The sequence below is a fragment of the Bombus fervidus genome, chromosome 15 (genome assembly GCF_041682495.2).
Source record: "Bombus fervidus isolate BK054 chromosome 15, iyBomFerv1, whole genome shotgun sequence".
Classification (NCBI taxonomy): domain Eukaryota; kingdom Metazoa; phylum Arthropoda; class Insecta; order Hymenoptera; family Apidae; genus Bombus; species Bombus fervidus.
Window position 1 is genome coordinate 6,011,722 of NC_091531.1, and position 12,509 is coordinate 6,024,230.

Here is a 12,509-nt window from a genome sequence, read left to right on the forward strand (position 1 = left end):
AGTCAGAACAGATACTTACGTCCATATCAAGAAGTTTTCAAGTAATTTTTGGTATCGATGTTCTCGTTTCATTTTATTCTCCATTGGGGTTGATTTGAACGAGAAAGAGAGCCAATGGAGCGGTGCCAAATTGAAACAGAACCGCGGTAAATCGGCCGCCTTGAATCCAGCCCAGCGGGACACGTTTCGACGTTAGACTAACCCCCTGCCCTCCTTCCACGTTTTTCAACCCTTCATCGAATCTCTTTCTCTCTCTACCTCAGAGCTGCCCACTTCTCCACACTTCGTCAGCCACGAAATAGCCACTTGAAGCTTTGAAAGTAATTCATTTAACGCTTCACGCTGCGTTAAAACTGCGCTGGCCCTGTGAATGATTAGCGAAACCGAAATAATTTATAAATCTCCTCTTTCAATTTTTCTTCTTTTACTTTTCTCGATCATATTAAATTTATTAATGTTTTGATTATATTTGGTGAAGAATTTTTCACATTATTTTTGAATATTTTAATATGCTTTTACTAATGATATATGATACAATATTAAAGGATCTTCTTTCTAGATGAAACCTAACCTAACTTAAAGAGAGTGAGATGTTAGACTACTCCTAAGCATGATTTTGTAAGTAATATCATAGTGACACTATGTTGAAAGATTTTCTTTTACGGAACCTAATCTATCCCAAATCTGAAGTAAGGGAAACATCTATTAAACTATTCTTCCATGACACTATTTTCAAGAATTGTTCTTTAAGGTGAATCCCCTTGATAAATCTAACCGGAAAGAAACCTAACTCAAACGCAAAGTAAATGAAGAGTCCGTGAAACTCTCGCATCTACTTTTGTCAGTAATATATGGTACTAGTTTTAAATTTTCTTCTATAGCAAAGTTCCCTTGCGAAACCTAATCTAACCTAACCTAATCCAAATGAAGAAAAGTCAGTGTAAGTTAGGCCGAAAAGCAGCATTAAGCTTAGTTGCGTCATGATTTGTTATATAGAATGAAGAGACGATGAAAGATTGAAAAAGCAGTCGCGATCCAACCGGGACCACGGTTAATCGCGTTAAAACGCTAAAACAACGGTAAAACGAGGATCCACGAGGCGGAGGCGTGGACACACAACTCAGAACACGTAAAATCCGGCCGTTCCTGTGAAAAGGTCGTCACGCCTGCGCCAACAATTTCGTTCGAAACTCAATGAAACGCCACGCTCTAATATCAGCCACGCTAAAGAAAAAGTGCCCAACCTCCCTTCTCCACCTCCCATTCAAATTAATTCATCGTGAAATAATTTGCCTAATACAGAGAGAATAAAAGACCTTGACGACCTGTATTTTCGTTCGAAAAGAAAAAAGACGTTGGTTTTTATGACGGCTGGAAAACGAGGGGAAATTTTATTTTCCAAACACGGTGTTTGTTCGGTACAAACTGAAAAAAATTAATGGCTGCCTCTAAGACAATTCACCAGGTTGCTGAACGCGATCTTATGGAAGATATAGTGATTTTTGAATGAAGTATAATAGAAGTTTTATTTTCATCGTTTTATTTTAGGAAACGACAACATTTTTGTTCTGGCTGTGTCACGGGCTGCCAGGAGCAAGGATAATGAGAAAATAATTGGTTCCCAGAGTTTGTATATGGAAGAGAATTGCTTTCCAGAGTGTTCGCCCGACCTCGATTTGTATCTGACCCAAAATCCAGTTCCGCGTGATTTCGAAAACACTTTGTTGAAATATGTGAATATTCATATTTCGATACAAATAATTATCCTGAAATTCATTAGTATCTACTCGTAATCTATGGAAGAGAAATTTTTTAAAATTTCCCCATTAACATTCTATTCTTAACTTCATAATTTAATATTCACTGATTAAAAAAAGAGCAAAGTTTGAGGTTGTAATACCCTTTATTAATACGTTTGTACCCAGTGACGCACGCATATGCGTCACGCGTATATTCCACTGTGCGTCTGACGACGTATAGTGTCTTCTACTGTATGTTTCAAGGCACACGCCTATGTCTCACGAGTATATTTCACTGTGCGTCTGACGACGTATAGTGTCTTCTACTGCGTGTTTCAAGGCACACGCTTATGCCTTACGAGTATAATCCACTGTGCGTCTGACGACTGTGTCTTCTACTGTGTGTTTCAAAGTACACGGCTATGCTTTACGAATATATCCAACTGTGTGTCTGATAACAAACAAGTACTTTCCACTATGGCTCTAAAGATGTACGAGTATATTCCACCGCGCATCTACGGACCCATACGTAAGCGTTATGAGTATATTCTCTTGAATATCTAACGATAAACGAGTATTTTCTACTGTATACTCTGATAACAAATGCTTATATTTTACTATGCATCAGTAGTCGCCCTTTCAAAAGAATTTGCTACTAGAAGAAAAATCTTCCAAATACAGAGCTTTGCTTCTGCACACATCATTAATACCATAAATAAATGTATTCTCGCATTCATACGCGAATTTTGTAAACCTAACCTCCAAATTCCACTCCAAAACAATTCCACAGAAAACAAAATAGATCTGTCACAAGAAACAAGAACCTGGGACCTTAGACGATTAACCTGGACCCTACCAATGAATGCAGAATTCGTGGAAGGGACTCGGTTGCAATCACAGAAGCGAAACATTAACGTAAGGTCCGCTAGCGCCATTACAGGCATTCTTCCTGCAGCTTGGAAGCGCAGCCACCATTAACACCACCGTTACCACCATCAGCACCTCCGTCACGGGTAACATTACTACGTGCAGACGCGTACGAGCCATTGCACCTCCTCGCCAGAGGCGAGAGACGACGAGATTTTATAGTGGAGGGGGTTGTCGAACCCTGTAGGAATTGCTCGATGGAGAAAGAACGGGGGAGAAGCCAGAAAGAAGGACAAGGAGCCACGTGAGAGATAAATACGTGGAGAAACAGGATGAAGACAGTGAGAATTAGGGTTGGTTAGGTGGAGAAATCGGAGATTAGAGCTGGCTGGACGAAGGAAATGGAAAATTATGAGCGGAACCAAGGTAGAAAGAGCCAAGATTCTGCACATGATAAGATGATGAAACGAAAAGAAGTTGTAGCAAAAGGTATGAATGAACATACGATCAATGTGTTTTTTGTAAATCATCTTTTATCCCCAACTTTTATAGAAATTAAATGACGTACAAATTTATCAACCAAATGTTTAAGAACTATAAAGATACCAGGATTACCTTAATTGTGTTCCATTTTACAGATTACCATAGCAAAGGTTACTATACCAAAACCAGTATATCGCTATAACAAAATTTTTCAGCTTTACACTAACATCCTAAAATAACGACCTGCCTAACTTGTGACATTATAAATTCTCCTAATTAAACAAGCAGATTACAAATAACACCAGAGACAAAGGATCCACGACAACATTCAAATAATAACGTTTGTGTGTCGTTAAGTTGGCAGACAGAGGAACTAGGATTGGACCATTTCTGTGTAAAGTCAAACAGCGTTGCAACTAATCAGCAGTTGAAGGAATAAGCAACTTACAGCCAGAGAAGAGGCAGGATTTGCGGTGGGGAAAGTTGGAAAGAATAGCAATGCAGACAGAGAAAAGCGTTTATGGCTTACATAAAGGAAGAAGCACACAGGGGATCGGGAACTGTACAACCGTTCTGTGTGCGTGTCTGGTGGATAAAACGAATTGTTGGGAATGGTAGAAAGATGTCAAGAGACGCGGCGAGTTGGATGCAATTAGAGAAGAACGGGCTGCATCGCGAAATAAAAGCCGGATAAATGAATATCCTCGAAGCAGGGTAAAATGGGTCGAAGTAAAAATAATGGGAAGATCGATGACGAGGATCTGTTCTCTGAGGCGAGTATGAAAGATGGAAGAAGGAACATGGTTGTAAATCGTGAGAAATGAAGAGGAGGAGAAAGGACCAAGCACAAAGGAGTATTGATAGTTCTGGATGATGAAGAAGAGCTGATAGAGTCTAGGTTGGACCAGGCGAGCTGCAAGACGAAAGGAGATGCTGGTGAGAAACAGGTTCTCGATTAGCAGGAAATCTGTTCTGCACGAGATTCTCCAAGACTCTGTTCAATTTTGCATCAGATAGTACAAGGAATTCTTTCGTAATATTGTGAAAAAAAATTAGTCTTTGGTCCACAGTAGATACGTGTTCTCAGCAGTCGAAGGTGATTAGGATCCCTCAACGATTCCAATATGTGTTTCTTGATATCCCTGGATGATTGTTCGATATAATTGTTCCCATTTTGCTCTGCAAAAAACATCTATCAACCCTTAATATATTACATATATAATATATTAATATATAATATATTACACTAAATCTTAATATTCCTTATTTCCTGTTTGATCTCACAAACTCCTCGATGCACTCATCAATAGCCTTGTAATAAATCAAAAAGCAAACGAACCTAACAAAATCTCAAAGAAGCCAAATGGAACCTAACCTAAAAACCAGATACACCACATCGAAGAAACTCAACAATCAGCGACAACAAAAAAGTCACGGTAAGAAGAAGCACATCCCGATTCAAAGAAAAACCTGCACAGAAGGAGAAAGAGAGAGGGAGAGAGAGGGCATAGCAGAAATCAAACGGCACAGAGAGGTGCACAGAGCTGGCAGAACGCGTAGACGTAGCCAGAGAAACCCGGCAGCCGGTGGAGCGAGACAGCTATAACGTACAGACAGAGATAAAACGAGTGGAACAAACGAGGGGCGGCAGCGTAACCGAGAATCACCGCGAGAGACAGAGTAAGTTAAGACAGGGGTGGGAGGTTTGGTCGAGGATGGTGGTGGGCTACGGTGACGTCACATCGGGTCGATACTCACCCACACTCCATTTCCCGGTGCCGTGGTGACCATGGGGGCGCAGGCGCGGCCTCGTACGCTCCTGAGCGCTCCTTCCCGCCATATTAGCCAGCATGGGGTAGGCGAGGATGTTCTCGAGGGGTGATACGGGCTGTTTCTTCTCCCGTAAGGTAATCCGCGTACCTGCGTCGCGTGTCCGGACCCCCTGGTGTCGTGTGCGGTTTCCACCATCGAACGAAAGAAGCCTAATTTGGGTCTTCCTGTGTGGACTGGCCGGATAGTGTGCTAGGGTGGACCGGTAGCCCAGTTGTGTCGGAGGTCTGTAACGACCCCACTGTAGTACACCCCACTGTGTTCGTGTAGCACGCATGGATAAACGTACTATCCCAAGAACGACGGACCTCGACACCTCGAGAAGGAGGAAAGAGGAACAGCAGAGGGCCTGGACACCGGTTGAGACCAGGGAGAGGGGTGCTGAGGGCTGCACGACCAAGGCTGAAGAGCTCCTAGCCGCTGCCGCCGGCCTTCCTGAGGACACGTCTAACAAAAGGGGCTGCAAATCGGCCGCGCAAGTGTGGATGTCTTTATTGTCCCTCTGTGATCGGATGTGCGGCTCCGCCGCGTGGCTAGTGCTCTTCACATGCCTCCACGGGGTGCGTTTCCGGATCGCGTGATCTGCTTTGAACGAAGGGAGAGAGAGAGAGATAGAGAGAGAAGCTCTTACGATGTGGAACGTGTGCCGGCTACTCGCGTGCTGGATATAGACTAGATGTAGGATGCTTGTAAAGAGGATAGTAAATGTGATACGCATGAAGCGAGAATGCGGGTGTAGTAGTGATGGTGTTAGGGATTTATAGGAGTATGGGTATGTAGAGCGACTAACGGTGAAACTGAGGTACAAGAAGAAGAGATTAACTGGGTTCTGATCAGTGGATGACAGCATTCTTCGGAAGAGACAATTTTAAAGCTTCTGATTAGTATCTTTATCGCTATTTGAGATTCTCATCTGAATTCCTATATGGAATGCTGTATGGGATACTGTATATCATACAATATACTTTTGGCCTAAAAGTTATATTGAGAAAATAATTTTCCTTCTTTAACAATGTCGCTCAAAGTTCTTGATTTGATGCTCTTAATATTGAATTTTTGAATATTGAATGCTACCATATTCAGAAATTTTTGGCTATTGTTCCTAGAAGCGCCAGGAATTAACTAAAAATCACTGTATAAATTTGTCTATGAATTTGTTAGAAGTTAGGAAGGCACCATGACATACTGATCATATAACTACATCCTCAGTTAGATTACTCCTTAATGACAAAGTAACAGAATAGAGATCTTTATGGAGATGTAAGTTCTATGAAAGAACAGGAGAGAAACGTTGCCATTTCTGGTTAATTCTAATTGAAGCAGCTTTTGTAACAAGCGGTTGATTCCCCAGCATTGTTTATTACTTTTAATGAGTTCTATCAGAGCACTTGTGCATACAGTTTCTTAGCATTGAACGGAACCTCTGCATACCCTGATCAGCTTAAGATAGCTTATTGGTTTCAAGATGTGTACAATTGAGACAATTCACTATACACTGTGATGTATCTTCCAATGAAGAAACGATCAACTGGCTGAATATTTAAGCACCGGTTAAGTGATTTTTATATTTAGCTCAATTTGATTTCCAAATTGGTCCAGTTTCCAAATGGAAAATGCATTTGTGAAATGACCAAATCTATGGGGTTTTCTATTTATCAACTGGATACACAAGTAGGTTTTTAACGCTAGAAATAACTAGATGGGATAGAAACTCTAGAAACAATCTACATATTCATATATCAAAACTGTGTTTAATTCTTAAAATACCATAACCAAAGACTTAATTACTAGCTATAGTAGAAAAATATGAAGTCCACTCCAGAATCTCTACTTTTACCAATAATGTTTTAAAATATAGGGCGAAGGGGGCCAATCTGAATCAATTTACAATCTCATCATAAATTGCTATAGAATTCCTAAATTAGTCATGCAAAATTTAGCAACGAATTAATTCCGTGGTTCTGGAAACCGAATTAATAATAAGCCGTCTAATTTCGTCTGAACAAGGAGAAAAGGGAAAATTGAGGATGGTAGACCGATGTTTGCACGGGGTTGATTATTATCTCTCCCGGCCCTGGGTTGGCAGCAGTGAGTAGTGGTGAGTAGGCGCCTTTGCATCGGTGACCGACAAAGCGGTTTCTATTTTCGGCGGATCCTCTGAAGCGCGTGCATCTCTGATTGTCCGTAATTTCACAGGTAAAAGCCGGCTGGGAGAGAGAACGCTTGCAATTTTTACGAGCCTCTAATCAGCACACTGATTGAATCTCGCATGCAACCGCCGCGAAGAAAATTCCCCTCCCATTTAGCCCGATTTGCTGTAGCTTTTAAGCTGATAGGGAAATCCCCCTGATACCTTTCGTGCACCAAACATTTTCATTTTCCATTATTATGTTTATCTTTAAAAATTCAATTTGTTATTTTCGTCCCCCTGTAATTTTTCTCTTAGTACTTCGAAACTTCCTTTGATTTCTTTCCAAGATTATTCGTGATTTTATTGAGGATCAATTAGGGAGACGCATGATCCTAGGTTTAAGACATGAATTAGAAATTTCCTTTCTGTTTATTGCAATAAATTTCTTTGTACTTTTCTATGTTTTTCATTTAGGATACTTTGAATATCTTCGCAGCGTCTCCGTAACGAAGTCAGGAATCCTGTATGATAAAAAATCCTTACAATAGCGCTACTCTTACATTATGTTCCAAATTAATAGTGCAGGTACATCGTGAAAAGTATTGCAAAGAGGCAATACTGATTATAATACCAAATTTTATTTTGCCGATTTATGAAATTTTATGAATACCTATTAGCTTGCCCAAGCAATTAATAATACAAAATAGATTACGAAAGTGAAACTAATTATACATTAATTTTGATGCAGGAGGGCCGGGGGGAAGTGACAGACATCAGCGCAAGTCCTGGGAGGCAAGCACCTGCCAACCAGTTGCGCCCCAAGGAACCACCCCCCATGGTGATTCAGGGAGATTTCAGAAAGGTACTGACTTTCATGACATTTTTGCTCTCCAACAATCTATATACATGTACTAAAATCTTATCTTTTTTCTCCTGGTTATCCTACCTTCTTGTCAGTGAAAGAGATTAAAATCCTGGTTCCTTACAATGTCCCATAGGAAAAGCTAGATATCCTGCTGTTTTCCAGACCAAACATATCCAAGGAGATGATTAGGTCTCCAAGGAGGCAATTGATAAACCCAATTACTTCAAAAATGAAAGTAGACAGAGGAAAACAACAGAAACAGGGAATCAGATTAGAGGAAACTATAAGGCCAATTTACCTTTTTCATGAAGCTGTTCAGCAATAACTCTAACAACAATATATATAACAATCTATAGCCATTATAAAAAAGAAGAGGGAAAAATATATTAGTTGAGGAATATTTTAAAAGAATAATTATTGGAATTGAGAAATATTTTCCTTGGAATATTAAAATTTATAATATTAATATCAAAAAATTTAGAAGTACGATACGAATTGGAGAATATTTTTTTAGAAATGGTTATTGGGACAGTTTCATGGAATATTTTTTATTGGAGTGCCTGTTCATGACATGCTGGTTGAAGTGGAAGGATCTGTCGTTGCAGGTGAGTGGAATCAGCACAGAGATCTTCAAACAGATCGAGACCGTCGAGAACGATCATGACGCCTCGACAGCAGCGGCCCTCGAAGCTGTCGAACGAAGGGGTGAGATGGTCGTCCGAGTCATCGAGCCACGACAGATGGGCAGACAGGCGTCCGAGGCGGCGAAGAAGTTCATTGCTATGCAGGTGCGGAACCATACCAAATTCCCAATTGGATAAGAAAAATTAAACCTATTTTTTCATCTATGAAGACGACACTTTAATTTCTTAACTAACAACATGACAATGAAAGAAGCTTCAAACTATAAAAATATTCCTTAAAGGCTACAATAATATAAAAGATTTTTGTAAAAAAGTTTAAACTTAAAAAATGATCTTCTAAGAAGTCGGAAGAGAATTTTCATTCCATATATATCTTCTTATCGCCATTTCGTCATCTAAAAAAAGCACGATATCGACCTTCGTCCCACGTACCTCCTTCTGAACACAAAAAATCCAATATTAAGACAGTAATTTATTAGTTCATAACTTAGTTGCCACTATATAATGAGGCAGTAAATTTAATCAACAAATTTTCCTGTTTTCTTCCTTAATACTCTTGAAGTACTATTTATAAGAAACATTTCATTATTTCTATGGTGTTCTAGGATCCAAAGCACCCCATCCACTTTGTCGAGATAATCAAAAGGCCAGGCCAGACGCTGGGGTTGTACATACGGGAGGGCAATGGCGTCGACAGAAACGACGGTGTCTTTATCTCGAGGATAGCCCTGGAGACCGCAGTCTACAACAGCGGCTGCCTGAAGGTTAGAAAGCATCCTTTTCCTCGAATCCTTAATTGCAGTTCTAATATAGCCAATTTGAGCTTGTCACTTACTGCAGTTATTCTTGTGGGAATGAAAATCATGAGACTCGCTGATTTCTTCTCCGAAATATATATGAGGAGCTATCTGAAAAGAAGATTCACAAGACAATGAATAGAATAAATTGATTTCGTAGAAAGAAAAATTAATCTACCATTTGATAGCTTATATTTAACATAAATCTATGAGTCCTTTTCTTTCAGAATGTTCCTCATATTTTATCTTCTATGTACAATGAAAAGATTCTTATTTTTTTAATCATAATTATTCCTAAATTTAGTAATATTTTATGTAAATAATTTATATAAAAATGTGTTTTATTTAGGTTGGGGATGAAATCCTAGCAGTGAATCTGGTCGATGTGACGCACATGAGCCTGGACGATGTCGTGATCATTATGTCGATACCCAGGAGGCTCGTCCTGGCGACTAGGCATGGCCAGCACCAGCCTGTCTCACATAGTCGTCAGACCGAGCACAAAGCGCCTCCGGTTGTGGTGATCAAGAGGGAGCTAAATGAAGATGAGAGCGACCATGCAACAAGTAACCACGTCAGGTAATTATGTTTCAAAAATATTTTATAGTTAGAATTCTACTGGTACTTACAAGTACATCTTCTGTGAAATTTTATATACATGTACATTTATGCTATACTAATTGTAAAAAATAAACAATTCTCGATAGGAACTAAATATGGCTACCCAGAGAAGGAGATCTTTTCTTAGTCCCAATATTAATCTCACCATTTTCTTACAGTTTTTAAAGTAATAATAATATTTGTTTGATTTCCGAGATAATTACAAGCCTGTTATTTCTCAAGTAATTAAATATGAAAAAGTTTAGGATGGAAGACTTATTTAGATATTTATCAAACTTTTGCTATTCACATCCTGGAAACTTTAATTATTAACCACATTGCTTTGACTGATCTATTGTAAGTTCCATTAGAATCTAATTAAAACTCCATTTGTTGATTGTAATCATAAGTTGATACAGTTTTTGTATTTTGATTCCAGGGATGGCAATCGTAGGCGTGGCGACGGTCGTGAGATGCTACCTTCCCGGTCTAGATTAGGTCTGTCGGGTCTAGGCTCCAGTCAAGACCTGGGTTCCAGCAACGGTGATCTATACTACAACTCCAGACCGGAGGGACACTGGTCCTATCAACCACCACCACCTCCTGTTATCACACATCAGCCAAAACCCTCTACGACGCAACACTTCCAGCCTTATGAACGTGGATACCCAAAAACTTTGGAGAGTTTAGCTGAAAAAGTAAGCCTGTGTAATGTTTTACTTGCTCTTCGGGACTTTGACGCAGGTCGAGGTTTTATTAGATGAAAAACATTCGATTACATAAAGTTCAAGCAACAATTAAGATTGAGAAAATAAGAGAAATTGATATTGATAAACTTTGGAAGGAAGATATAGGAAAGGGAGTTTAACCACCGTAAAAGTTACGATATTGGAGAAGAATGCAAGATCTTGATGTTATAATTTGGCGTTTTGTTATTAAATCTCCACCTGCGTTTGAATATAGATCACATAGATGTTCTAGACGATGTGGATCGAGCACCCTTTCATATACCTGTCTGCACCAAGTTGACACTTGTTTGCCCTTCTCTGTCTTCAATTGCGATAGCGATTCGAATAAGAAAGTGGTGAATTCGTGGCAATGACTCGAGACACTCCTGATAGTGATCAGTAATGCTGTGCACCGTCTTGATTTCAAACCATTCTAATAAAACAAAATACCACGAGTTTCTTTTATTAAATTACTTGAAAGATTGTCTGAAATTGACTTAGAGAGTAGACGGTTCGCAGCTCGCTCGTGTTTCGACCACGTGTTTCACATGACTAATCGGTTCTATGAATGAATGCTACGTTGATATTAACCAGGATTTCACAAAGGTAAAGAAACCACTAACTCTTTCTTGATATCTAGACTTGTGTATGCAGCAATTCCCTGCACCGTGCATCACCTGGACAATGGATAAGTATTTATACTCTATACATCCATAATATTAGGAAGAAGAAGTAATGTAAAAGATTTAATAATAGAAAATTAGACGAAAACCATAAATACTTTTCAATGTCCAGGTGGAACAAAACAACTGTTGCTACTTATAACGTAATTCCACTTTTTGTTGCCTTGTAAGCTTTGCTCTGTATGTTCGTTCTTTCTTTTTCTTTCTTTCTGAGTATTGTCTCTTCTCGTGGCGATCCGTGGTCGTCATAGTCCATCATAGTGATATGTGGATTTCTATGTAAAGTGTATTATAATCTATATAGAGAGATCTATCAATCATGATGGCAATATCTAATTATATTTTCCTTTGATCACAATCGACTTCTTAATCTATCCATGTAGATAACGTAAATATCTTCTGTTAAAAAATACAGATCGAGTGTTATACGAATAATCGATTGCGATATGAAAGGAAAATAAGAGAAAATTGTAAAAGAAGCAACATAAATTAATTAATTCGATTGAATTTAGGTACACTCCTTCTACACGGGGCCAGTTATGCCCTCAAATGGTGGTCGTCGAATGTCTACGGGCGCAGGGATGCAAACGGTTGGCAGCAGATTGTCTAGTCAGGCTCAGCCACCGCATTATGGTTATAGCCAGCATTCTGGAAGTGGAAGAATCATGCCTAGAAGCGGTTCAGATCAACATTTACCTCGCGTTGATTACACAAGTATCACCACTCCAGCTCGACATACTCTCCTTAGATCCAGCTTGAAGTCAGGTCCGCCACTTTCCACTAAAATCATTTACGCAACTGTTTTCCTAACTGTAGACTCATATTTTGTGACGTTTGTTTAACAGGAACATCTGCGTTGAGATATAACACCAGATATGGCACTCAGGGAGATAGTACGTCGACTACTCAGAGACAAGGTCAATTTGGTACTCTAACCAGGAGGCACCGACCATCGTTGGATTATGCTTCAGACACTGAAGCAACCTGTTCGAGTTCGCCCAAGTCGGCGTATTATTACTACAGGCACAATATGAACAATCCGCCTCAGAGTAGCGCTGTCTCGCATCTTGCCACCCTATCGAGATCACAGATTGGTCAGAGTTCCTCAGGTTAGTTATTTCTTCTGCATCTTAACAAAGTTA

General features: G+C 39.6%; 1 protein-coding gene across 8 annotated transcripts in view; it reads left to right on the top strand.

Moving 5' to 3' along the window:
• Positions 1-12,509, top strand: part of Rhogap100f (Rho GTPase activating protein at 100F) — a 57,918-nt gene that overhangs the window by 31,888 nt on the left and 13,521 nt on the right. For 3 of the 8 annotated variants that reach the window (XM_072017742.1, XM_072017741.1, XM_072017740.1), the window contains exons 1-8: positions 4,854-5,479; positions 7,799-7,912; positions 8,521-8,703; positions 9,165-9,323; positions 9,706-9,935; positions 10,396-10,654; positions 11,880-12,132; positions 12,213-12,476. In XM_072017742.1, the coding sequence (XP_071873843.1) occupies positions 5,195-5,479; positions 7,799-7,912; positions 8,521-8,703; positions 9,165-9,323; positions 9,706-9,935; positions 10,396-10,654; positions 11,880-12,132; positions 12,213-12,476 (1,747 nt within the window). In that variant the 5' untranslated portion in view covers positions 4,854-5,194. Of the gene's footprint in view, positions 1-4,852; positions 5,480-7,798; positions 7,913-8,520; positions 8,704-9,164; positions 9,324-9,705; positions 9,936-10,395; positions 10,655-11,879; positions 12,133-12,212; positions 12,477-12,509 lie in introns of those variants that run through there. The other 5 variants (XM_072017739.1, XM_072017743.1, XM_072017735.1 and 2 more) reach the window with 3 other exon arrangements.